Genomic DNA, 26840 nt, shown 5'->3' with positions numbered 1-26840 from the left:
CAGGGCTGGCTGCCGTGAGTCCTTTAAGCAGCCTTGACAGAGTGGCAACTCCAGTCATGAGACCCAAGATTACTTCATGTTTGCCAACAGTGCAGGAGCCAGGGTGCCCGCTCCGGTGCCTCCACTGCGGGCAGCTCTGTGGGCGGCACTGGGTGCTCTGAACTGTGCCCCAGCAGCAGCCCCAAGGATGACTGGGTTGCCAGGGTGCTTGGAACATGCTGTGTGACCTTGGATGCATCCTGCCTCTCTCTGACCTCAGTTTCTCCATCGCTAACACAGGGGGTTGGCTCCAGGCTGCTTCCTCCTGCACTAGTGCTCAATGACCCGTGCTGGGGCTGGTGGCACGGGGAGCCACCACGTCTGAGCTTATCTCTTCCCACCTCCAGGAGGTGGGGACCCCAAGGGGCGGCTTCTCTCCTTTCAAACTCAACTTCTGGGCTGCGGTCATGCATGGATTCGGAGGCCTTGTCACCCTGCCAGCCCAAGTGTGGGGCTGTGGGCATCAACACTGGTGGACGACCAGAAGCCCAGTTCTGTGTCACCTCTGCATGGCCAGAGACACTGAAGAACAGAGCAGTGGCCGGGCAAGGGGCACGATCACACTCCCGCCCCCCGAGATGCTCAGCCGTAGCCACAAGCCGGACCAGCAGAGCCGGCCGCCTGCTGTCCTTGGGAGCCACTGTCTCATCTGGTGGACAGGGCCGGGGGAGGGGCCACTCACTGTCATCTTTCTGCTCGCTTTGCTCCAGGAACAGATGAGCTGTGACAGTTGAGAGGTTGGCAATTTAAAGTGACCACTGCCAACCGAAACGCGGGAGCCAGTTCTCCTGAGAGTCCTGCCCCCTTAGGGTCCAAGGGCAGCCGGCTGTGCTCAGGTTAGGGGCTCTCTCTGCGCCCCTGGCCCAGCAGGGTCGCTCCTAAGGCTGGCAGGTGGAATGGGGTTTTCTGCAGTAGCCCCATCTCATCCCACACCCCCGCAGCCTCCGGCCCCACGTGGGGAAGGTCCAGAGGTCCAGGGCTGTGCCGACCCCTCCAGCCCAGCCCAGCCCAGCCCAGGGCAAGCTTCTCACCCCCTCCCTGGGCGCGTCCATCTGGCTCCCAGCGAATTCCTGAGATGCCTCAACCTCCCCGCCCGCCCGTCTGCCTGTAGGCTCCCGGCCTGGATGCGGAGAGATTTCTCTGCTTGGAGGGGGCAGAGAAGGGAAGGGGGGGCGGGGAGGAGGGGGCGCTGGGCGACCCTCGCGATTGCCACTCAGGCTCTCCTGCCCGGGGAAGCAGCCAACTGCACTGACGCGGAGAGGGAGCACCCTGCCTCCCACCCCAAGAGTGCGCCTCCAGCCTCAGCGCGGTCTCCGGCTCCGCGGTCCGCATAGCCGCGGAGGCTGGCTCCCCTGCGACTCACGCTCCGGCCCCAGGGTGCGAGGCCCCGAAAAGCCCGACCCCCGGGAACGCGCGCTTAAGCCCCCGGCCCTGCTGCGCCAGCCGCGGCCCCCACAAGCCGCCGCCGAGGCCGTCGCTGTGACTGCAGCCTCCGAACCTCCCCGCCGAGCCCGGCTCCGCGAAACCGATCCCCGCACCCCCGGAGCCGGAAAGCTGCCGGCGCGTCCGCGTAGCCGCGGCCCCGGCTGCAGAGCTGCCGCCGAGGCGTCGGCGCAGGGGAGAGGTCTCGCGCCGCAGCCCCCCGACCCCCGCCCGGCCCCGCGCCGCAGCGGCCGCGCGCGCCTCCTACCTCGCGGGTCCGCCTGCAGCCGCCGAGCGCGCGCCGTCCTCGCGGCGGGCGCGGCCCCAGCGCGTCGGGCCGGCCAGGCGCGGGGGGGGCCCGGGAGCGCTCGGGAGCCCGAGCCCCGGCGCCGCCGGCCGGGCGGCCTCCGCGCGCGCCGTGACCTTGGCGGCGGCCTCAGTTTCCCCCTCGGAAAGGTGTGTGTGCGTGCGTGCGTGTCGGGGTGGGGGCGGGGCGGCCGGGTGCCGCCCCAGCCGCCGACGTCACCCGTGCGGGGCCGAGGCGAGGGCGCACGGGTCGGCGGGGCCGCTGCCGCGGGCGCTCCCTGGGAGCGGGGTGCGCCGAGCCTGGGCGCGGGCAGGGGGCAGCGTGGCTCCCTGGGTTTCCTTCGGGCTCCCCAAGATGGCCAAGCAAGCTCAGGCAGCGCAGCCGCAGGCCAAGCGTCCCGGCCGCCCCCAGGGAGACCCGCAGCCTCCGCCGCCCTCCCCACTTGGCAGATGGGAAGATCGAGGCTCGCGTCGCAACGCACAGAGTCCGGGGTGGGGGGGGGCGCCCGCGTCCACCCGGAACCACGCCCCTCCCGGACCTGCGCTCCTCCTCCGGGGGTGGAGGTCCGGCCCGCGGCTGCGCCCCTTGCCCCGCGCGGGCCGGAGGCTGGGGTGGGCCTGGCTACCCTGGCAGCTGTCCGAAAGCATGCGGGCCCCAAAGGCGGTGTGAACGCGGGGGCCGCGCCCACGGGAAACGCGAGGGTGCATCGCCAGGTGTGCACGGGGCGAGCCCGGGCTCCGACCCCGAGCACGCGGGACCCTGAAGACGCGGCGCCCCCGCTGCGTGGGAGCCAGGGCTGCAGTCATTCGGGGGGCGCCCCCTGGTGCTCGGAAGCGGCAAGACAGGAGGCCCGAGGAGCCGGGAAGCAGCCGGTGACGTCATGAGTCCGGAGCGTAGACCCTGCCACCCTCCCTGGAAGCCGCCGGGGACAGCCTGACCGCCTCTCTGTCCACTCCGCGCATGCTTTGAGCGCCTAAGGTGTCCCTGGAAGACACAGGTACTGGTGGCAGAGACCAGCAGGGGGCCGTCCAGCTCCTGGTGGGTCTCCCCTGCCCAGTGGCCAGGGTGAGCCGTGCGACGCCCACAGCAAACCGGACAGTGATCTCCGGGGCGATGTGCGCTGGGGGCAGGGTGGGTGTGGCCCCCTGCCAGGCTCTGTGCTACCCACTTCTGTCCTGCAGGAAGTTTTGCTTTTAAGGAGGAGGAGTTAATTTTAGAATTTAAGAACTTTGAAAAGCACTTGAGATCACTGGCGTTATCATGTGCACAATGGAAAGAGCTCTTCTGCTGAAGCCGCTTCGGGAATCAGTTCCCTGGAAGGCAGGCGAAGAGAGAGAGAATGAAGGGCTGTGGAGCCCGACCCGTGCCAGGCCCCCTCCCTGTCTGGGCCGCGCAGACTCACGTGCACCATGGCACAGGAGTGTCTGGCACGTATCACGGAGGTCCACTGAGCAAGAGGAGGGGAACGCTGATTGCCCTAATACCTAAAGCAGGCTGTCCGATCCATGACCAGCCCATTAGAAAATAGCAAAGCGGTTCGTGCAGACACACAATCTCGCTTGTAATGAAATGCCTATGAGAGAAATACAAATCGTAACACGATTCGCTTGCCAATTTTTCAATCTACCAGTTTGGCAAGAAGGAACACATTTGATAATACTTTGGTTGCTGAAGACAGGAAATACTGCAGGCTGTGGGGCTAGCCTTGTGGCGCAGTGGGTTAAGCCGCTGCGTGGCGTGTGGGCATCCCATAGAGGAACACCAGGTCCAGTCCTGGCTGCTCCGCTCCCAGTCCAGCTCCTCGCTCATGCACCAGGGAAGGCAGCGGATGATGGCCCAAGTCCTTGGGCCCCTGCCACCCCCATGGGAGACCCAGGTGGAGTTCCTGGCTCCTGCTCCAGTCCTGGCCATTGCGGGCATTTAGGGAGTGAACCTGTAGATGCGGGAGCTCCCTCACTTGCTCCCTCGCTCTCTCTCCCTCCTTAAAAAAGGCACAGATACCATGGTTGAGTTTACAGTTGTCTACCTTTGGGAAGGTAGAAGCTGCACTTGACTACTGAACTTGAACCTGGGCCTGGGGTGGGAATACATGGTCCAGTCCTCTCTGGAGAGGCAAGCTCAGCACGGTCAGCCCCGCGGGCCCGAGGGAAAACCACGGATGCTTGGCAGTGCTCTGAGCTGTGACGCTGGCACACCTGCTAGCTTGGGTGGATTCAACGCACTTCCCAATTATGTTCTCCATTTAGGATGGGTTATGGGAAAGCAACCCCTTTATAAGAGGAATATCTATAATGTTTTACTCTTTTTCAGATTTATTTATTTGAAAGGCAGACTAACAGAGAGAGGGAGGGGGGAGGGAGGGGCATCATCCATCCACTGGGTCACTCCCTAAACAGCGCCAACAGCTACAGCTGGGTCCAGCCAAAGCCAGGAGCCAGGAGCTCCATCCGGGTCTCCCACACGGATGGCAGGGGCCTGAGTCCCTGAGCCACCATCTGCTGCTTCCTAGGTGCATTAGCAGGGAGCTGGACGGAGGCAGAGCAGCCGGGACTCGCACCATCACTGCGATGTGGGCTGTGGGCATCCCGAGGGGGCTCACCCGGCTGCACCACAGCACCTGCCCCACGGGATGTTTCAAAAGTGAATAAAAACAATTACCAAGGTACTGTTAGCCCCTAAAGTGCACCGGTGAGGGACTTGCCACAGCCATGGGATGGAAGCCCGCACAGCTGCCAAAGAGAACGTGGCGTCTCCACAAGGCTGCTGAGGGGCAAATGGCACATTTCGTTGGTGAGTGGCAAAGGTCAGGTGACCTGGGACAGCCGTGCCCTGGGGACGGGTGTGGGCATGGGGCGTGGGGTGGGAGGGAGGCGGGCTCTTTGCTGAGATGTTCCACTGAAATGGCTTTTGTTCTACACGCCTGTAGTTCTGGTTTTGAAAGAACAATTTCTGAACCTGAGCAGGGAGTTGGGAGTCCAGGGTGTCCCAATGCTGGATTGGGTTGACTGCAGTGTGACCTCCTGGCCCCCAGATCCCGTTACCCAACAGACAAGGAACACAGAGCAGCATCCAGGTCATCCCAGCCCCAGAACCTTCCCAGAGAGGCGTGGACTGGTGGGAACAGAGGCGAGGGCCAGCTGGCCCGGATGACGTCTCCGATCCACCCCACTTCCCTCTCCCGGGCTCACCAACGCGCTGTTCCCTGTTCTGTACTCCCACTGCCACTGCCCGGCCTGGAAACTCCTGGTTCACATTTCCTCTCTAGGTTACCCCAGCAACCATCCCGTCTGTCTGTCTGGGTCGGAGGTCAGCCTTGCAGAGCAGGGACAGATGACACAGCACTGGGCGCCCACGTGGGGCTGAGACATCTGTGGGTGCAAAGCCTCATGTTGGGAAACAAAACCGCTTGCCCTACCCGAGATCAGCCTTGGCCTCAAGCCCGCCCTGCCTCCACCACAGCAGCCAGCAGCCAGCAGAGCAGCAAGCGGAACAGGAAGTTCTCTGTCCCCACCGCCTCTCCCGCTCCCCCAGGGTCAGCACCTGGAACCTTCTGTGGCTCCCACTGGCCACCAAGCCAAGGAGACGCTCATCAGCCCGATATTTGAAGCTCCGGGCCTTATTTCTCCCTCCTGGATCTTCCCTCTCGTTAGTCTTATTCAAAGCAATTTTCAGAAATACCGATGACATCACCTCCTTGTTCACAGTTCTTCCATAGTTTTCTAGGGCCTGCAGGATAAAATACAAGCTCCTCAGCCCAGAATTCGGATCTAGGTTTTGCTCCCCTGCCTGGCTCCATCTATAGCTGCCTTTCCCAAAGTCACAGCAGGCTTGATGCCTCTGAACACACTATTCTATCTGCGCCACTGTACATTTGCACATACTGTTCCCATGGTGTCTTCCACATATAAAAAGCTCTTCCAAATCAATAGGAAAACCATAGAAATGGATTTAACGAGGTAGTTCACAGGAAAAGAAATACAGATGGGCTACAGACCTTAAAAGAGATGCACAAGTCATAATGATGAATTACCATCCTCAGCCATCAAATAGATAAGCACTCCTAGCCGAATCCATCATCTAAAATCAACTCCGCAAATATCATCTCTGGACATCTCTTCTTGGTTCTCATGGACAGTGGTGCAAACAGGCACACGGCAGACGCTCTAGCCCCGTTAACTGTTAATGAGAAAACTCACAACTGCCATGAGGTTCCATGATGGGGCTCTCCCCCTGCCCAGAGGTCCCCAAGGGCAGGACGGGGCCTGATGCTTGTCGCTGCGCCACAGGTGAGGAGCAAAGGGCCACAAAGCTCACAAGACGTTACCTTCCATTTCCTGCCTCTTTGTTGGGACCCTCCATGCAGGAACCGAGCTCAACCTCCCCCAGACTCCTTGCCAAACAGCTGGCAACAGCTGGCACAGAGAAGCTGCACGGCACAGCTTGGGAAACAGATAACAGGAAAGTTCCCAGCAGCTTTTTTTTTTTTTTTTTTTTTTGGACAGGCAGAGTGGACACCCTCCAATGGCCGCCACGACCAGTGCACCGCGCTGATCCGAAGGCAGGAGCCAGGTGCTTCTCCTGGTCTCCCATGGGGTGCAGGGCCCAAGCACTTGGGCCATCCTCCACTGCACTCCCAGGCCATAGCAGAGAGCTGGCCTGGAAGAGGGGCAACCGGGACAGAATCCGGTACCCCGACCGGGACTAGAACCCAGTGTGCCGGCGCCACAAGGTGGAGGATTAGCCTATTGAGCCGTGGCGCCGGCCTCCCAGCAGCTTCTAAAAGCCCCCTACGCCCTTCTTCCCACCAGCTGCAAAGCCCCTCCCACGGGCGGTGGATTCCCTCTTCAGCCAGATCCAAGCCCAGCCCTACGCCCCCTGTGCATGGTCTCTTCAGTCTCTCTGCAAGAACAGACTGTCGCCCCTCTTTGCTTCAGTAAAGCAACCTGTCTGCTGAGGTCGCTCTCCATCTCCTCTCCTTCTTCCGTCTCCTTTCCAGAACCCCGAACCATCCCAGACCTCAGAGGGAGCAGGAGGCCGAGGAAGGGCAGGAGCTGGCCCTAGGGGCTGCTCTACTGGGAGGGGCGGTGGGGGAGAGGGGAGCGGCAGACCCTGCCCTGGGCTTGCCCTTCTGCTTATCAAGAACCCTGCACACTGCGAATGCCACTAAACTGCAGGATCCCATTCCCGAACAGGACTGGAAAGGCAGCCACCACGGGCGGCGGGCAGCAGAATTCGCATTTGGAGCATCATCCAGGCAGCTGGGAACATGCCTCCTTGAGAATGGGGGAGGGTTTTCATTTCCACGAAAAGCACATTTGAAAAAGGTATCATCAAATCATTCGGCAAAGGTGCAAAGATTCATCGGAAAGAAGCTTCTACAACAAACGGCGCTGGGGAAGCTGGCTGTGGCCTTGGCACCCTGACCTGCCACTGTACACGAAAATCAACTCGGAACGATCCGAGGTCCACGGGGAAGAGCCGAAACCATCAAACCCTTCAGTGGAATCCTAGGAGCCAATCTTTGCGACCTTGAGTCGGGCAAGGAGTTCTTAGACACAACGTACAAGCAAGAAAATGAAAAATCAATAGATCCGACCGCATCCAAATCAAAAGCTTTTGCACTTCAAAAGACACCATCAAGGAAGGGATGGCACGAGCCATGCACTGGGCGACAAGATCTGCACATCACAGACAGCTATGAGGGACTCACGGATGCTCAACAAGGAGGAGGCAGCACGACGTGAAGGTGGGGGGAAGCTTGGAGCAGGCATTTTACTCAAGGAGAGGCGTGAATAGGCAAGAAGCTCAGGAAAGGTGGGTGCTCCAAGGCCAAGGAAATGCAAATCAAAACCGAGAGAGGCCACTGCACACCACCAGCGGGGCTGGAATCAAAACACGGACCACGGTGATGGATGCCGGATGCCGGGGAGGGTGTGGAGGGATCCGAATCCTCCCTCACCGCTGGCAGGAAGGCGAAGAAGACCCAGGCACTTGGGCAAACAGCCTGGCTGGGGCTTACAAAGTTAAACACGGAGTTACGACTTGACCCAGCCATTCTGCCCTGGATACCAACGAGAGAGAGAGAGAGCAAGTCACACATGCACGTGGGGAAGGTGTGAAATCGCGTGTGCAGTGTTGCTTCTCCAAGTGGACACACAGAAACCACCCAAGTGGTTAACTAAACTAGACAAGTCCCCACAATGGGTTGTCACTCAGCAAGCCAAAGGGGTGAAGGCCGGAGCCACCGCACCGCACCTGCAGCTCCCGCAAGCCCACGCCAAGGGAAGAGCGCCAGACACGACCAATGCCAGGACCAGGAAGTTCTCAGAAAGCACCGCTGTGGAGACAGAAGGGCCACGGCTGCGGCTGGAGGGGACGGGGACGGCGGGACGGTGCAGGAGCCCCGGTGAGCGCCAGGTGTCTTTTCAGGGTGACGGAAATGAGTTCATGTAAAACCACTGGTGGTCACACAACTTTACGGATGTAGGAAAAACTCTCAGACTGTGCATTTAAAATGAGCAAGCTTTATAGCACGCAAATTCTGCCTCGATGAAGATCTAAGAAAACATGGTGATTAAATGTGATGGGAGATCTCAGACTGAGGGGAAGACCTTGATGCAAAGGACATTCCTGGGACTACGGGAGACAGGCAGCTCGGAGTTGTATGTGGGATTCCAGCCGCATGTCCACGCGAGATCTGCTGTCTGCCAGTATGGGACCGTGGTTATGTAAGATGTCCCTGTTCTGAAGACATACATGCTTGATGTATTATTTTGGGGGAAAACGCCATCACATTCCGTGTCTGCAGTGACCTCTTAAATAGAAAAAAGGAGGTTTTGAGAGACAGCAAAATTTGGTGAAATACTCATAATCACGAATTTGGGTGAAAGGTATATGGGGCAGGATTCGTTTTATTTCACTCTTGAAGCTCTTCTTTAGGATTGGAATTATTTTAAAATAACTCTTACAACTTTTAAAGAATTGGCACATTAAAAGGAGAGCTTCTGGGGCCGGCGCTGTGGTGTAGCAGGTTAAAGCCGCCGCCTGCAGTGCCAGCATCCCATATGGGCGTCAGTTCGAGTCCTGGCTACTCCTCTTCTGGTGCAGCTCCCTGCTAATGGCCCAGGAAAGCAGTGGAGGATGGCCCAAGTGCATGGGCCCCTGTATCCGCATGGGAGACCCGGAGGAAGCTCCTGGCTCCTGGCCCAGCCCAGTCATTGTGGCAATTTGGGGAGCGAACCAGTGGATGGAAGATCTCTCCCTGTATCCCCTTCTCTAACTCTGCCTTTGAAGTATAAATAAATAAATCTTTAAAAAATACAAGAACAATGATTATATGGCCCTTGGCTAAATCCAGGGATCCCAAAAGAGGAGGCAGCAGCGACCAAGGTGTGAACAGAGCTCCCAAAGGGGTACCTCCGCCTAACGAGAAGCCACAGCCCGAGGCCTGAGGGGACGGCAGGGACTCATCTGCACAGCCTCATTCATTCATTCACTCAGCAGACACTGGTACCTACTGTGTGCAAGGGGAAGGACCTCGAAGCAGGCACACACACCCCTGAAGTAGACCCCCTTCAGCATCACCCACGCCCCAGCCCCTACTAGATCCGGAGCCCTGGGAGGCAGAGATGGGTGTCCTGCTGCTCTCTGCCCCTACTTCCCCAGCGTGAGACGGAAGTCAGATTCTGTCTACACACAGCCCAGAAGGCTGAGTGCTGAGCCCAGAGGCCTAGAAGGCCCTGCTGTGGTTTGGATGTGGTTTGTCCCCCAAAGGTTCATGTGCTGGAAGCTTTCACCCTAGAGGAACAGAACTGAAGGGTGGTGGGTCTTTAAGAGGCGGGGCCTAGTGGAAGGTGATGAGGTCATGGGCTTGGCCCTCTGCAGGGATTAATGTAGCTCTCCAGGGCCGGGCTGGTTCTTGGGAGAGCAGGCTGCTATAAAGAGAGGCCACCGGGGTGGCCGGCCCCTTCTGCACCTGCCTCTTTCCTTCCCACTTCAGCACCAGTGTGGTGCAGCCAGGGAGGCCACTCACCGCCCACCATTCGGACTTTCCAGTCACCAGAACTGTGAGTCAAATAAACCTCTGTTCTTTAGAAAGTACTCGGTCCTGGGCACTTTGTTATAGCAAGGCAGCATGGACCAAGGCAAGCCCGGGCTGGGAGAGGGCACGGTCTCACCCGCTGGGCCACCTGCTCATCAGAGCAGGCTCTGCACCAGCAGCTGGGCACGGGGGAGGCCAGGGCTGTGGAGCGAGGGCTGCAGGGACAAGGGACGTGGTAGCAAGGGCAGGACCCTACTCATTCACCTCCTACCACAAAACGCAGCCTGCGAGGTGGCCTCTACCCACCACCACGCTGGGGCCTGCTCAGGAGGGCCAACTCTGGGAGAGTTGGGGAGATTTCCACGCTGGGAGGCCCTGAATTATTTTCAGGGATCTTGCATCCCATATGCACGCCCAGCGCTGCTGGTAGACCAAACAAACGCTGTTTCACACATGAACATCTTTCAAACCAAAACAGACACCGGGCACGAAGAATCAAATGCATAGACTTGGGATTCCTACAACAGCAGGCTTTTGGTAGCTGACTGCTGGTCTTTCGGTCATGGACAGGAACCCCACATGGGGGACCTGTGTGCATGGGGGCAGGACGGGGTGTAACTCCAACTTTTTGACAGAGAGGCCTCCTTCCTTGCCTGGGAGAGCCTGGGAGTACAGTGGAGTGGCTGCCGGCTTCCTGCTGGGGAGGGAAAAGATCAGAGAGGAAGGGCCCGGTAGGGAGGCTGCAGGCCAGGCCCCAGCTCAGCAGTCCCTGCAAGATGAGGGTCAGCCTGCTGACCACCAGCAGACCCGGGGCCCCTCAAGCGCCCCTTAGCTGAGCTACTTGGAATCCAGGGCTATCCCGGGCCCAGATGGAGACTGGGGCAGCCCCTAAGAACCTGGCTGGGCAGCCAAGCGCTTCACTGCCCTCTCTGGCCTTCTGGCCTGCATGGCTACCGAGTATGTGGTGTAGCTCTGGGGCATGCAGAAGTGAGGTCACAGTGGGCAGCCTGGCCCTGGGAGCTTACCAGTGACCTGGGATGGAGACGACCACTGGTGGCTCAGAGCTTCGGAGGCTGGGACAAGGCCCTGCTGTGTGGTGCATACAACACCGGGCTCTCTGTGCCCATAGGCATTTGAGGGGACGTCCTATGGTCATTTCACCAGGGAGACAGTGGCTTCAGAGCCCACCCCCACAAGATTCAGCCACACGTTCCTCGCATCCTGGTGCCACCCCTCCACTGTGGGACTCTCCCCCTGCCCCTCTGGCCAGCAGAATGTACTGGAAGTGATGGGTGTGCCCTTGCAGCTCCCACCTCCACTGCTGGGACGCTGCCCTAAGACCATCATGTGTGGATTGGAGCTGGGGAGCCCAGGCGACAGCCAGCACCCACTGGCACACTTGCAAGTGGGGCCGGCTTGGACCTGCCAGCCCGCCTGACCCTGCTGAGCCCAGCCGAGTACGTGAGCCCAGTGAAATCTGCAGGGTGGCCCAGAACTCCCAACCCCCACAGTTAGGCGGAACCACAAACCATGGCTGCCCTGAGCCGCTGCGTCTTGTGGGTATGCCACCTAGCACAAAAGAACTGCCACACAGACAGCCACGCACAGTCCCCATGGCCCTGCCGGCTAAGCACGTGGGGCAGAAGCTGGACCAGCATGGGCAGACAGGTTTCTAGGTGGGCAGCAGCCCCGCAGCCCCGCGTCTTGCAGTGCATTTGTGCTAAAACATTACAAAGCTTGCTACTGTCTCCTGTCCTAGAGAGACGAGGAGCAAGGGATACGTGCTCAAAGTGCCCCTGGCCAAGGCCTGTCCTCCTCCCAATGTGAGCTTCTTAGCTCCTGCCCTGCAGGTGGTGGCCATCCCTTCTTCAAAACACAACCACATGTACCAGGGGAGGCTGCATGAGAACAGGATGGGGGTGGGGAGGGGCCACATGTCCTCAGGCGATCCAGGGCCTCCATGGGAGGTACAGGCCCCTGGGGGATGGGGCCAGGGAAGCTGGCAGCAAAGGACTACGCCTTCAGCCGACAGGCAGCATCCAGATGGGAGGGGGTATCTCCCACACCCGGCCCAAGGCCACTCTGCTCGTCCAATGGCTGAGCAGTGAGGGCACCAGCTGTGGCCGGCTGCTACCCAAGAGGAGGGCAGAGGGCAGTGGGCAAGCTTGGCATCCAAGGGAGAGGGAAACATGGGGGTCTCTTTCCACCCAGGCCACCCACGGGGCGGGTCAAGCCCCTAAGTGTATAGAGAGCCCAGCTCTGATGCCGCCACTCTCGCCACTCTCTGGCTGGCAAGGAACTGGAGCCAATCACTTGGTTTGCCCCAATTTCTCCATCTGCAGATAAGGCCGATGCTCTTGCTTCATGGGATCTGTTGGGAGAACTAGACAAGACGGTCCTCACGTACACATTAGCACGCGACACACAATCGGTACTCGAAGAACTTCACTGTGTCCGTGGTCCGCAAGCCCCCGGGGCTGCCCCTGCATCCCTCCCTCCTCTCTCTCCTGCCCCCAAACAGGATGACTCAAGCAGGTGCCTGGGAGCTCCAGGGCAGGTGCACTCGCAGAGGAAACAAGGCTTTAAGTGCGGAGCTGAGTCCTCGTCTCTCCCTGCTCCCGGGGCCGCACCCCTTCCTCACGCCCTGGCCTGCAGCCCCCAGCATATTGAGCGAGAATCCCATGTTCCATGGGAGGGCGCCGGGTGACTTCTCAAAGTTCTTCTGGCTCTGAGAAGAGCGAGTACACTTCTACCAGGAGATGCCAAAAAGAGTCACAGAACACAGAATTAAAACATTTATTTTGGTGCAAAACAAAACAAAATGTTGAGTCCATGCATATATGAGGAATCCCAAAAGTTCACAGAAAGTGCCCATCGGGAAGTAACTATGCATGGATTTCCAAAATGTCTCGCACCAACACAACCCATCTTTTCACCCACGAGCCCACGAGCTCTGTGAAGGACCCTCACAGAACCCCCCCCACGCGGAGTGCCACGTGGAGCGGGGCTGACGGAGCAGGCGTGCCGGCCTCACAGCTGTCCTCGGTGCTGGCTCCCCCCGGCCTGGGCTGGAATCCCGCCTCTGACATCACTGGGGAAACTTGGCCCAGAGATTTAACCTCACTGTCATTTTCCTCAACCAGCCACAGAGCGAGGGTGTAACCAGGGCTGGAGCAAGCCACACCCCTGGGGCGGAGCAGGGCACTCGGGTCTGCCGGTTACAGCCAGCAGCCGGCCAGCATCCATGGCATCCGAGCCACGTCTTTAGGACTTTCGCACCTGATTTTTCTTTCTTTTCGGACACACATAGCCTGCACTTCCAGCACAAACCCATCCTTGATCTGGCTACGGATTCTTTCCACACCAGGTCTCAGCCGCGCCCGGCAAACTCCAGGAACCCAGCAGGCCCCCAGCGATGTCACAAAGCATCACAGGTAGCAGTGAGTGGTGTGACAGGCCTGGCGGTGCCGGGCACAGGCAGATGCTTAACAGGTAGCAGGGGACACTGAGTGTGTTGTTGGCAGCTCTGGTGGAGGCCAGAGCCCCAGGGAGGGGCAGCGGCCTGTCAGGACCACACGGCCTTGAGCAGGGCTGGGGCTGTGCCCTTCTAGGCCTCTGAACTTGAAAATGAAAGGTGGTGACTTAAGTCGTTCTAAGCCATCTCAAGTTTGGGGCTGAGTCCAGCTGCCTCTCCCTGTCTCTTGCTGCCACCTGTCACCCTTGGGTGACATCGCCCCTTTCTGTCCTACAGCTCTAGGGGCAGGGGGCAGGGACGGGGGGGTTCAGCCAGTCCCGCCTTCCGCAAATGAAAACTTTCTCCAACACTGACCCTGGGCTTCCCTGTCTGAAGAGGAGAGTCCAGCCTCCCTAGACACCCTCCCCCACAGTGGGTGCTGCAGGAAGCCCCGGGCCCCTCTGTCCCTTGGAGCTGAATCCCGAGGGGACTGTCCACCTGTTCTTCCCTCTGCTGCCAGGCTGGACCCCCATCTTTGCTGGCCCCTCCTTCTATCCTCAGCTCCTCTCCTCACAGGCCCCGCTGACCCCCTCCCAGAGTCGCACCCCACCACACCCGGATTCACCACCCGCAGGGCAACAGTGTCACCACCCTCAGGGCGACAGTGTCACTCCATCGTCTGCGCACTTGTTTCTGGTCTTCCCCTGCCCCAGGTGGCTTGGCCCACAGTAGGTGCCTGGGGAACACTGGCTGCGTGAATCATTAGAACAACCCTCTCAGTGGTCCCCCAGCAGAGGGGCGGGGGTTGTGTGGGGAGGGGACACCTTGCATCCCCGTGGGAATGAGACACTCAGCCCACATCCACATTCCATCCCGTGACCTGAGCACTGGGTTCATCCCCTCCCTCGTGTACGAAGGGATGCTGGTTATTGGGCCACTTTCCAGATTAGATGACTGAGGCCAGAGAAGGGAAGTGGCTTGCCCACAGCCTCGCGCAGGGTGTGCGGCGCTCCCACCTCCAGGACACTGAAGTGGTGGCTGAGCAAGGTCAGCCGCACAGGAAGGAGTCCTGAGGGCTGTGGGGCGCCAGCCCCGGGCCAGACTCCCCCTGAGGGCTCCTTCCTCTGGCCCTTCTGTGATCCAGGTCAAACGGAGGCCCAGAGGGGCCCAGTGACGGCCCAGGGCGCAGGCACCGCTCTCTAGGACTGGGCCCTGATGGTCAGACCCCTCCCCCAAGCGGTGACAGTGAACTGAGGGTGCACTGTGCCCTGACCGCCCCAGCTTCTCCTTTGTGCAATGAGGGTGTGGACAGGATGGGCCAAGACAGGCTGTGACATCGTCAGGGAGGTGGGCTCTGGCCCTGGAAACCTCAGGGCTGAAAGGGGAAGTGAGGAGTGGCCGGTTCCCTGGTTCCCCGCCCCACCCGGTCCCCACCCTGGCCCTGTGCCAGAGGGGCAGCCCCTCCCTTTGACTACATCCCCCCCCCCCCAGGAAATGCTCTGGGTGCCCACAGCTTGGGTAACTCCAGCTTCCGGGCCCAGACCGCCCCCAGCAGAAAGCAGGGGCACAGAGTGACTATGCATGTGTGGCATGTGGGGCTCTAAGTATTGCTCTTAGACCAGCAGCCTCGCCCTCTGATTAAGCACAGGACAATCAGAGCTAGGAGATCTAGCGGCACAGCCGGCACTCACCAGACCCCTCCCCTCTGCCAGACACCACTGTCCGGTCCCCTCCTCTGCTACAGTCCCCTGCCAGGCTGTCCCCACCTCAGCTCCCGAGGCTTCCCCTTAAAAGCCATGAAAAGCCCGGGCTTTGGGGTGCAGCAGATTCAGGATTCAGCGTGACCCCAGCAATGACTGTCCCTCCCAAAGCCTCATCTGAAAATAGGGATCAGAACAAGCGCCATGCCACAGGGCTGGCGGGGTGTATGACGTGTGTCAGTCACCCAGCGTGGCAGCCAGCTGGTGGGGGTGCAGGACGTGTCTGCCTGCCCAGCCTCCACTCCTGCTTCTGGAAAGACACCCCAGTTTTTTTGGGGGGACCCCCTCCTCCACTCTCAGCCCATCTACTGTTTATCAGCCAACTCCAGGACGGAACACAACAGCAAGTGTGACCGTCAGAGGGCCCCACGTCCCTGGCCCAGGGACGGGCGTGTGGCCCACGCTCAGTCTGTTTTGTGAGCACACCCTGTGCCAGGATCAGAGGCCGTAAGAGACCTGAGAAGGGGCCGATGCCCGGAGCTACAGTCTGAGCTCCTGCATCCAACCGGACCTGCAGCCCTGTGTATTCCAGAAACGGAAGGCAACAGATTCAGCATCTGGCTTTAGCCAGTCAGGGGTGCCTTTTCTCTTAGCATTATCTTTATCTTTTTATTACTTGCAACCAAAAGAATCCTGCTAACACAACTCCCTCCTTGGAAGCCCCCGACAGCTCCTCTGTGCCCACAGAAAGGGGCCGGCACTCAGGGCCCAGGCCCCTCCCCCCCCCTTTGTGGCTTGGACTGTGGCTGTCTCTCTTCCCAGACTCAGACCACCCAATGCTGACTGCTGCTCCCCAAATCCACCCTGGGGTCTGGATCCACAGCAGCCACCTCCACACCCATAGCTTCTGCCCTCTCTCCGCTGCGCAGCCCTCACTCACACTCCAGACCCTCCCCAGGGAGCCCCCAGACCTCTCCTACCACTCTGAGGGGTCAGCAACACCTCCCCCAGGATTCTCCCCCCCCCCAAACTCTGCCCACCCCCCTAGGGGAGAGTGCCTCTTCAATAAACTTTGTTGCATAGAATCAGGATTCCCCAAATTCCAACTTTGACCTCATCAGGTGCATTTCCTGAGTCGCTGGCATGGTTCTGGACTCTGTGCCCAGCCCCAGGGGACCCAACAACATCCCATGTGGCTCAAGTCCAGGGTTGCAAAACTGGCAATTAAAAAAATAATAATAAAAGCTAGATCCAACGTGACACATTGATTTCCCTGGAGGAAACAATCCTTGCCAATGAATGGCCCGAGGCTAAACCATGGCCACGCCCACACACGTTATGCAATCCCCATGGCATCACATCATCCTCACTTCCCAGAGGCAAGAGGAGCTGCAGGGAGTCGCAGCAACCACAAGGGGGCGCCGTCCCTAGAGTCCCACCGGCTCAGCCCGACTTCCTGTGAGTACCCTGGGGCAAGCCTGGGGTTCAGACCCAAGCCGGCCCACGCTGACTTCACACCTCACGCCCAGCCCCTAGCTGGGACACGCCCCTGTCAGTTTTACTACATGAGCCTCTGGAGCCGGTGCGGACACCTGGCGTGGCCGTGGCCAGTCTGCTGGGAAGGTGTGGCAACATGTGAACCTGGGGACCTCCCCAGAGCCCTGCCAGTTCGGGAGTCCTGAAGCCTAAGTTTTGGGGGAGACGTGTTGCAGTGACTCCCCGAACAGCTGGTCTGTTCCCGGACCTGACAGAAGCTCCTGGGCCGCGCTGGCTCACCCCCTGGGGGCACAACGAGGCAGCAGATGGAGCATCCAGCACACAGCAGGCGCTTGCTAAGTGCTCATTCTCCCTCCTCACCCACATGCAGGCCAGTGACCCCCACCCCCCGCAAGGTCCAAGAACCAAGCCCAACCTCTGAGCTTCACCAGGCACTGTAAGAACCCAGCCCAATCAGCCCCTCTGTGTATGAGTCCTGAACCTGACTCATGGGAAATGTGTATTTTAGAAAGAAAAAAAAAATGCAAGGATTTCAAACATTTTGCACCAAAATAAACTGAAGTTTTTATTCTCTTTTCCATGAACTTTTAGAAGCCATTCCCCAGGCCAACTCCTCTGTCATCCTCAAAACCCAGCTTAACAGTGGCCTATTCCGGGAAGCCCTCCAGGGGAGCACCCTGATGCTGCTCCTCAGAGCTCACCCCCTTTCCAGCCCCATTGCCCTATGTGGCAACTTCCTCTCCTCTTGCCCCACCTGCCCCTGGGTTCTGTGAACTTCCCCAGGACCGAAACCGTGTTGCTCTCTGCGGCCTGGCCCCTGCAGCAGGCCCGTCGCACAGCTGGTGACCACCACATGGAAGGAGAGGGCCGATGTTTTCAGAGCATCCGCTACTCACCAGGCACAGAGCCATGGAGGCCCACATGGAGAGACTTGCCTCTGAGTGAAGCCAGGAGGGAGGGACGCACAGGTGACGAAAGCCTGGATCCAGCCGTTCCTGAAGCTCATGCCTCTCCCCACCCCACCCCGACTATTTGGTTCCATGAGGCAAGAAGCTCCCTTTCTTCTGACGCTTCTTTGGTTTGGATGTTTTTCTTTTTGTCACTTGCTACTAGAAGGGTCCCTTACAGACAATGTGGAGGTCAGAGAGGAGGCTTGACACACCCGAGGTCACATGGCTAAGCAGGTAGCAAAAGTGAGCCCACGGCGTGGTCTGGGCCCTTCACCTGCAGCCTTACTACCCCACAGTCCCACCCTCTGGCCTTGGGGCCCAGGCCCCAGCTGAAAGCCGCATCAGCGCTCCCTGGATGCTGCACGCGCACAGCCTGGACGCACGCTCTGCCTGGCCTTGGTGCCCTCGGCTTCCCAGGAGCTGTGTGGTCACACCGGCGTGGAACATCGGAACATCGGTCTGCTCATCCATCAGGTGGGGCTCACGACCCCGCCCTCCCAAACACTCTCCAGGGCCCCGGGGCCTCCCAGCAGCCCTGCCCAGGAAGGCCTCAGTGAGCTGAGGCTGCGGGGTGGGTGCCCGGCCCACGCTCACCTGCTCGGCTGCCTCCAGGTAGTTTCGTACAGACACCACGCATGAAGAACAAAGGCATGGGAAATGTACAATATGAAGAAACCATGTATAGGTTTCAAGTTAGGTTTTTTTTTTTTTTTGCATCAAAATAAACTTATTTTGGGGGGTCAGCATTGTAGTTCTGTGGATTAAACCATTGCCTGCTATACCAACATCCCATGTGCGCACCAGTTCAAGTCCCAGCTGCTCCACTTCCAATCAAGCTCCCTGCCAATGTGCCTGGGAAAGCAGAAGGAAGATGGCCTAAGCCCTTGGGCCCCTGCCATCCATGTGGGAGACTCAGATGGAGTTCTGGGCTCAGTGGGTTAAAATCCTGGCCTGCAGCTCTGGCATCCCATATGGTCACCGGTTCAAGCCCCAGCTGCTCCACTTCTGATCCAGCTGCCTCCTAATGCGATTGGGAAAGCAGTAGAAGATGGCCCAAGTCCTTACGGCTCCTGTAACCCTCTGGGAGGCCTGGAAGCTCCTGGCTCCTGGCTCAGCCCCCGTCATTGTGGACATTTGGGGTGTGAAGCTGCAGATGGAAGATCTCTCTTTGTCTCTACCTAACTCTGCCTTTCAAATAGACAAAATAAATCTTTTTAAAAAATAATCTTTTTTTTAAATGTATTTTATTTATTGTGAAAGGCAGACTTACAGAGAGAGGTCCTCCATGTGCTGGTTCATTCCCCAAATGGCCGCAATGGCCAGGGTTGGGCCAAGCTGAAGCCAGGAGCCAGGTGCTTCCTCCTGGTCTCCCATGTGGGCACAGGAGTCCAAGCCCTTGGGCCATTCTCCACTGCCTTCCCAGGCGCATAAGCAGGGAGCTGGACTGGAAGTGGAGCAGCCGGGATTCAAACCAGAGCCCATGTGGCATGCTAGTGCTGCAGGTGACACCCACCAGACAAATCAATGGCCCCCAAAATAAACTTAAATTCCATTTTCCATGGATTTTCTGAAGGACACTCATATCTGTTAAAATAAAACACATCTGGCCACTCTCTCGCCCTGTCGTCAGTCTGCTGGCCCTGAGTCACCGGCACATCACGGCTGACCTCTGGGCTGCTTTAGCTGTGTATGGTTTGACTGCCCCACATCCAGAGAGCAAGAGATTTGGACATTCGGTTTCTTTACCACCTTTTTGTGAGACACAGCAGGTGCACCTTTGAAAGGGTAAGTGGGTGAATGATTGGGGGGGGGGGGATCATGAAGGGCTGAAGGGCTCCTGACCCCTCCTGGCCATTTCACAGGGGGTGGACACAGCAGATGCACCTGCTCTGGGGCCCAGTTGTCCTGGCTCCCAGCCACATCATTTCCACCCTCCCCTGGGATGCTCTGCACCAGGCCTTGGGCACAGGCCTGCTGTGCACCTGGCCAGGCCCCAAGCGTGTTCCCTGGAGCCCTGGGCTCCGAGCTGCACCCCCAAGCCTGACCCTCCACGCTCCTAGGACCTCCGTCCCTTGGCTCACTGGAGTCATCCCAGAGCCGGATGGATGGATGGATGCGGGAATGCCTTCACAGAGCCGCGCTCAGAGAGCAGTCCTGGCCGCTCTCCCTCCCGTCCCCGAGCCTCCCCTACCCCAGCCCCGGCTCCCAGAGGCCAGCAGGACACACAGTCCCCTCCTCAGGACATATGGAAAAACAGCGACCCAGCGACGAGGAAGACAGAAGAGTCACCCGGTCCCCGCCCCAGACGGGTGACCATGCAGGGCTCTGAGTCACTCTGTGTCCAGCCCCAGCGCCACATCCGCCGGCTGTGTGACACCCGACACACGTCCCCACCTCTCTGGGCTTGGGTTTCCACATAACCAACAGGAATGTGCCCTCCTTCCAGGGTGGCTGTGCAGCTCAGAGGGGGAAGCAGGACTCGGGGGGCACAGAAGACCCTGGGCCTCCCGCCCCCTTACTAAGGGGGAATTCCAAGGCACACTGCCACCGCGAGACCGCCCCCACACACACTGCACTGGGGCCCCACGGCCAAGCTACATTTCTTCAGAAAGAAACTGGAGTTGTCAGCAGGCTACAGAGTAGGGGGTGGAGAGCCCCAGGGACACGCCCAGACCAGGAAATGGCCGGGGCTGGGGTGGGGGGTGGGGAGGAGACCCGCCCACCGGCAGCATCTTAGCACAGAGTTGACCACAGCAGGTGGGAACCCCGAGGGCTGGGAAGCTTCTGCTCCTCTGCCATGGGCAACTGGGGCCTCAGTTTGCTTGGCTGCAAAATGGGCATGGTCCAGAGTCCCTGCTTCCCCAGGGTGGTTGTGAGGGCCACGGGGAAGGAACGGACACTTGCAGCCACCAAGGTGGGCTGAGGGGCAGGGCCCAGCTCTGGGCTTACGTGCCAGGGTGACGGGACGTGTCCCTGGGGCTGAGGCTGCCCTGCTGAGCAGCTGCAAGGGCAGGGGAGGAGGGGATGTGGGGCTCCTGGGCTTTGGGTTGGGCCCCTAAGCGCTCAGGGCCATGAGAAACAGGCTGAAGACAGCCCTGAGAAGCAGCGAGAACGCAGACGGCAGTTCCCAAGACCCGCACCCCAGCAGGCCGCCAGGACAGCCACCAGCCCCTCCCAGGTGCCCCGGCCAGGCAGAGGTACTCACAGCTTCCCCGGGGAAGGAGTGCAGGTCCACCAGGGCAGAGTCCCAGGGGGCCCCGCAGGCAAGTGGCAGGCCCTCCCCACGGCAGGTCCTGACGTCTCACTTCCTGCCCGCTCCCTGCTAGGTCAGCATCCAGGAAGCCACACCTCCTGCGAGCGGGTGCCGGGCACCCCAGGGCCCCCACCTGCCTGCACGCTTGCCTGCCCCCCCGAGTGGGCCTCCGGGCACTGCCCAGGGGGCTCCTTCCAGGTCTGGCAGGTCCTAACGGCTTCGCTGGACTGGTCCAGTCCATAAATAATACAACCGCCTTCCTGGCCAGCCTCCCACGGCCGATCGCGTTTCGGGGCCACTCGCATTTAGGCGGGGCCGTTGCGTCCAGGGCACGGGGCCCGGCTGGTCTCTGGCCGCCTGGGCGCTACCCTCGCACTGGGGCCAGTCCAGGCCAGCAGGACAAAGACAGTGCGACAGGTGGCCTTGAAGAGAGGCTGTCCTACTTACCCTCAAAGTAGCTGTGGCCCAAATGGGACCCGAGGTGGGAGGGGCCGGGCAGCTTTGTCCCCTTAACCCTCAGGCAGGTGTTCTGAGGCTGCTGCGCACAGAACCTACCTACCCCTCCCAACTCACCTTGCAGGCCCCCTGCCCAGCCCAACCCCAACTCCTGCAGGCCACGTCCAGGCCCCTCGCCCAGCGAGTCCTCTCCTCGCCCCCACCTGGAGTGAGCCCGGCTCTGTGTGAATCCCCACTGCTATCGCCGGCCACTCTGTCTCCTGCCTTGGGCTTCAGCCATCACACCCGCTCTTGCCGACAGCAGCCACCCACCCGACTGGTCCCCCACCTCCCTTTCCATGTCCCATTTCTGCACAGTGGCCTGAGCAATGGCCTTAAAACAAGAATCACCTCTCCCTCCAAACCCTGCCCTGTCACCCCGAGCCCAGCCAACGAATCGCCCTCACCAGGGTCCGGCCTTGCCAGCTGCAGGAACCACACTCCTCCCTCCTTCCCTACACATGCCAGGCACACTGCAACCTCAGGGCCTTTGCATGTGCCGTGCCGTCTGCCGGGACCCCTGCTTCCCCAGGACTGCTAGCTCGCTCCTTCCAGTCAGTCTCCACTCAAGGCCGCCTCCCCAGACTGGTCTTTAATTTCTTTGCCTTTCTAGATTGAGATACAATTCACCTGTCCCACAATGCACCTGTGAAAAGTGGGCAACCCAGTGATTTCCCTGTATTCCCAGAGATGCCAACCATCACCAGGATCTCCACTCAGCATTTCCATCCGCTCAGCCCCCACCCCACCCAGCTGGGGACCCGCTAAGCTACTTTCCATCCCTACCATTGTGCCTGCTCCGGACATTTCACACCAACGAAGCCACAGACTCCGTAGCCAAGTGCTGTTCTGCCATGGCCCCTCCTCCCAGAAGCCCTCCAGCCTCAGGTTCCTTCCCAGGCTGGGGGACAGCGCCGCACATGGAAACACCCGCCGAGCAGCTGGCACAGGGCCAGGTCCAGAGCATAAGGACCCGATAGTGGCGGGGGCGGGGCACTGGGAGACAACTGGGCAGCGCGAGGGGTCTGCAGCCAGGTGCGAAAGGCGACAGCAGCCAGGAAAAACCTCCCTTGTGCTTTGGGCCAGGCCTGAGCAAGGGGTCTCCTGCTCCATCCTACTCGCAGCTCTGGCCCCTGCATGTCGGCGAGGGGCAGAGGCTGGGGAGGGGGCTGGTGACCCTGTCCTCAGTAGCAGGGTGTCCTGGCCACTGCGGCTGTCCCAGGACAAGGCAGCGGATGGGCTGGGGACCCGGCGTGCAGGGCAGGCCCACCCACTGCGTGTGGAGAGGGTGGCTGTGGAATCACAGGGAGTTGCCAGCTCCAAGCAGGAAAGATTTGCCCTGTGCCGGAGCTGCCCAGGCCCGCCCAGGCTGGGAGGCAGTGAGCACCCTGTCCCCGGAGGGAGCCCTGCAAGCCTCCCGCTACGGGGCATCAGATGGCTAATGGTCCCAGAGGCCGCCTGGATGATCTTGGAGCCCAGCTGCCAGCTGCTCCCCAGCCCTCCTGCCCAGAGGCCGTCTCGGCGGGGGAGGGGCAGTGTCTGTTTGGCTCAGCACGCTGACCCTGTGTGTCACCACAGACTGCCCCGCCAGTGGAGACTCAGGCACCCCTTGGCACTCAAGGCACAAAGCCATCTTTCTTCCTCCCCAGATAATGCCAGGTGCTAAAGCAGTTTTCCTGCCTGACCCGCCAGTGAGAAGCTGAGGATTTACTGGGGGGATGATCAGTATCCCCAGGAAATCCTTGGAGGGGGTCAGGGTCCCGAGGAGAGTGACCGGGGAAAGGGCCAGTCAAGGCGGCAGGAGCCGGCTCAGGGTCACAGCCACCCTTGCCAACTATGACCTTGTCCCAGACAAGGACAAACAGCCACACCTCCACAGCACCTGCCAAGCCCGGGTGGCTTACAGGCATGGTGTCACTAAGCTTCAGATGTGGCTAAGGTCACTTCGGCAGGAGGAAGGGGCTGCTCTTGGGTTTAAACTCAGCCCGCTCTCTTGAAAGCCTGCGTTCTTCCTACTTCATCACTCTGCCCACCCCACCACCACAATCCCCTAGGCTCAGATGCACCAGGGATGGGTGGCAGGGGGAGGGTCCCACGATATGCCACGACAGCATGACCCAGTGATCCTCATGCCAAGAGGCCCGCCCCACTGGCATGGCTCTCCCCACTCAGGCCGGGAAGCAGCCCAGAGAGGCTTAGCAACCTGCCCAAGACTGCACATTTCCAACCTACCGTGGCTGGCTTCGGACCCCGGTGTGTCCAGTTCCTGAGCTGTTCTGTCCAGGAGATGGCCCAGAGCCGGGGCGGCCCCTCTCAGCAACCCGGGGCTACAGTTCCAGGGACCCTGCCCCTAGCACTGAGCGCCTTGGCAGAGTGCCAAGGCCGGCAGGCGCGCCGGCAACAGCTCCAGCACACACTCGTGCTTCTCCAGATGGGAGTGGGACCCGGCCAGGGGGACAGGCTCACACACAGGGGAATCTGAAGACGCAAGTGGGAAAGTATGCGCTGTCCGATCGCAACCCTCCAATTTGTCCCTGCGGCTGCCGCCAGCTCTGCCTCGGGCCGCAGGTCCTGCTGACTCAGGGCTTGCCTGGCAGCTGGGGCGGGGGCGTGGGGGGCTGGGATGCCGCCCAGGGCTTGCCCTGGCTGCTGTCTGTCATTCTAACTTTGGGATTGGCCTTCATCCTTTCTGGAGCCCCCGACAAAATGGGGTGGGGTCCAGAGAGAGTGGAGCCCCTGCTTCCCCAGCTAAACACACAGGTGCCAGGTGCTTATAGGCGTTAAGTGTGGGTCTGGGGCAACCGCAGTGCCAATTAGGGTGCCCACACCCACCCCAGCTGCCCTTCCACCCATGCTGGCGAGGCGGCCACACACCCTTGCTCAGGCCACCCCCGCAGGGATGGCCTGCCCGTGGCCACCTCAGAGCTTCCAATGGCCACACTCAGAGAACACAGCCCGTGAGCACCTGAGGCTCTGCCCACAGCCCCGTCGGGCGGCTGTGTGCCTGGAGGGGGAAACCGAGGCACAGAGAGGCCAAGCTGCTGGGACCCTTAGAGACCGCAAGGGCAGACGGCAGCTCAGAGGCACAGGGGTTGGCCCCAGCACGGCAGCTCGGCGCTGGGCCCGCCACATCCTGTCAACAACTCTTGGGTCTGCAGAGTGCCAGTTCCCGGGAAACCTCAGGAGAAAATGAGATGCAGGAAGACCCAGCTGTGGTGACAGGGAAAAGCCCCCGGGGTGCTGGCCCCAGGGCTCGCCCGCCTCACCCACCTCCAAGCCTCCCATCAAGGGGGTCTGCCCCAGAGCTTGGGCGGGGGAGAGGTGGGCGCTCACTCACTCCAGGTGGGGGTGAGCGTTCTACGTTCCCTCTGCCAGCCGGCAGCCCCAGCCCAGGAGAACCCTCAGGCTTCACTGCCTGGCCAGCTCCACCCAAACCTGTCCAAGCCCGAGGTCCAGCACCCAGCCCGAGGCCCAGAGCCCCGGAGCCTCTTGCTCAGCAGCGTAACTACAATTTCTTACTACAGTGAGAGTGACCTGTATAACTGGGTTTCCCCTTTCCCTTTGGCCGCCAGGAAGTGCCACAATTTTTGTTTGTTTGTTTGTTTTGTTTGTTTTTTTACCCTGGATCATGGCATCCTATTCCAGACTGTGCTTTTACTGGTCCTGATGTTTAAGTAGTTATTTTCTTGTAGGCATTTCCTGCAAGCTGTCACAAACACTTCGGGAAGCAGGCAGGGACGGGGGGAGGGTGGGGAGGAAGGGAGGAAGGTTAGGGTTAATGTAGGAGTGAGGGAGGAGAGAAGGAAGGGGAATCTTCCAATCCCTTACCCAGTGTAAAACTTCCCCTTAAAAAAAAAAAAAGACTCCTGCTGGTGGCATCCAAATCTGAGGGTATTTTCCCAATAGGTGGCTGCCCTAAGCCCTCACACACACAAACACCGCCTGCGCAATCCCGAGTTGCACGTGTGGACACCCAGCCACACAGCTTCCTGCTTCCTGCCCCGAATCCTCTGACAGCTGCACCGGCTGTGGCTATACCAGGTGGGGGCCGGCACCCTGCTCCCCGCGACTCCCCCTTCCTCCAGCCGTTGGGCACAGCGACCACAGCAAGGACCACCCTATAGACTGAACGTGATCTCACGGAACCCTCACCCTCAGCCCAAAGGGATCTGTAGATGGGAAACTTTGGCCTGAGATGAAGAAGCCGCTTCGCACCATTGACAACGCCGAGACCCAGGGTCACGCCTGGGCACCAGGTGTCTGAGCCTGGGATGCGCGGTAACTGCCATCCATGTTCACGGGAAACAGTCGCCAGGAGACAGAGCTGCAGCCCCGCTTCTCTGATGGGGAAGAGGCTCAGAGAGGCGAGGGAGCAGGGCCAAGGTCGCACAGCTGTGCCCAGGGCCAGCGTGTTATGTAACGGACGCCGGACCTGTGCGTACTGTACCTGCCCCCAGCACGCGCTCCCCCGGACGCCAGCACGTGCCCTGACCCTTGTTCTGCTCGCCTGCCTCCCTCCCCACTAGGCACTGCCAAGTTTCCTCACGGACGCCAGGCACAGCCTTTCCTGCGCTCCATCCCTGCTCCTTCCCTGGCCTCCGACAGCTGGGCCACCCAGCCAGCCCGGTCTTCCAGTCGGAGCTGCCCCACGTCCCCTGGTACCTGAGGGTCCTCACAGAGATGCAGTACTTCCACATGAGGCTCCACACGGCACTGCCATCCCCCTTCATCCCTGGCGCGGTAGGGGAGTGAGTGGCCCAGGGGCCACCCCAGCCCCAGGTCTCCTCCCGGCAGGGGGCGGCTGTCTTGGTGTGCGCTCAGGTCACTTCCTTCTTCATGGTGGTGAGAAGAAACAAAGAGCCCAAAAGCCAGGGGCCGGGGAGGCGCTGGCTCCCAGAGGTCACCGCAGGTCTGAGCCACCAGCCTGGCTGTCCCCAGGCCAGCCCGTGCGCGCTGGTCCTGTCCGGCAGCTCCAGACTCTCTGGCCGAGCAGCTCTCACACACCAGACCCCGTGGCTTCTGCACAATCTTACGCCTGCCTCCTGCCAAGAGAGAGCAGTGGCCGTGGGCCAGGGGAGCAGTGAGTCACGCAGGGCGGGCCCAGCGAGGGGCGTCTGCCCGGTGAGGGAGAGCCAAGCCCCGGGCTGGGCTGGCTGTGCGTCCAGAGGCTGGCCTGCGACAGGAGAGGCAGCCTTGGGGAGGAAGGCGGGCGGGAGGCGAGGGCGGGCCCACATCCTCCCCCAGGTCCCCAGAGGCCTAAACCCAACACCACCCCGTGGCCGCAGCCCGGCCCACCCAGGGACCAGGACTGAGAAGGGGCTGTCGGGGAGCGCCTGGGCTGGACAAAAAAGAAAAACAGAAACAAAACAAAACCAGGGCTGCCCCTCGGGACAGTTCCCAGCCCTGGCCAGGCCACTTCTGTGCCGGGGGGTGCTGGGTGGAGCTGGCCCCTCTGGGACTCAGCTGCCCCTCCCCCCAGGTTTACAGCTAACGTACCCACGTCTCCCATAGAACTCGACACGCAGATTTCACCACTCACTGCATTTTCCATGGGAAGAAACTGAGGCACACACAGGGGATGTCACAGACTGGGAGGTGCTAGAGGTGGGAGGTGAGGCCACATCAGGGTCCAGAGGCAGCAGTGGGGGTGGGCTGAAGGGCTGGGGATCCTCTGGGCAGCTG

At 60.3% G+C, this 26840-nt stretch overlaps 1 protein-coding gene across 1 annotated transcript in view; it reads right to left on the bottom strand.

Annotated features, from left to right (window-relative positions):
* IQSEC1 (IQ motif and Sec7 domain ArfGEF 1) overlaps positions 1 to 26165 on the bottom strand; it is a 115409-nt gene extending 89244 nt beyond the window's left edge. The window contains exon 1 of the mRNA XM_062200607.1: positions 25821 to 26165. Within this exon, the coding sequence (XP_062056591.1) occupies positions 25821 to 25888 (68 nt within the window). The 5' untranslated portion in view covers positions 25889 to 26165. The remainder of the gene's footprint in view (positions 1 to 25820) is intronic.
* Between the last annotated feature and the right edge of the window lie 675 nt (positions 26166 to 26840).

The sequence above is a fragment of the Lepus europaeus genome, chromosome 9 (assembly GCF_033115175.1).
Source record: "Lepus europaeus isolate LE1 chromosome 9, mLepTim1.pri, whole genome shotgun sequence".
Classification (NCBI taxonomy): domain Eukaryota; kingdom Metazoa; phylum Chordata; class Mammalia; order Lagomorpha; family Leporidae; genus Lepus; species Lepus europaeus.
This window is presented reverse-complemented; position numbering and strand designations above follow the sequence as displayed.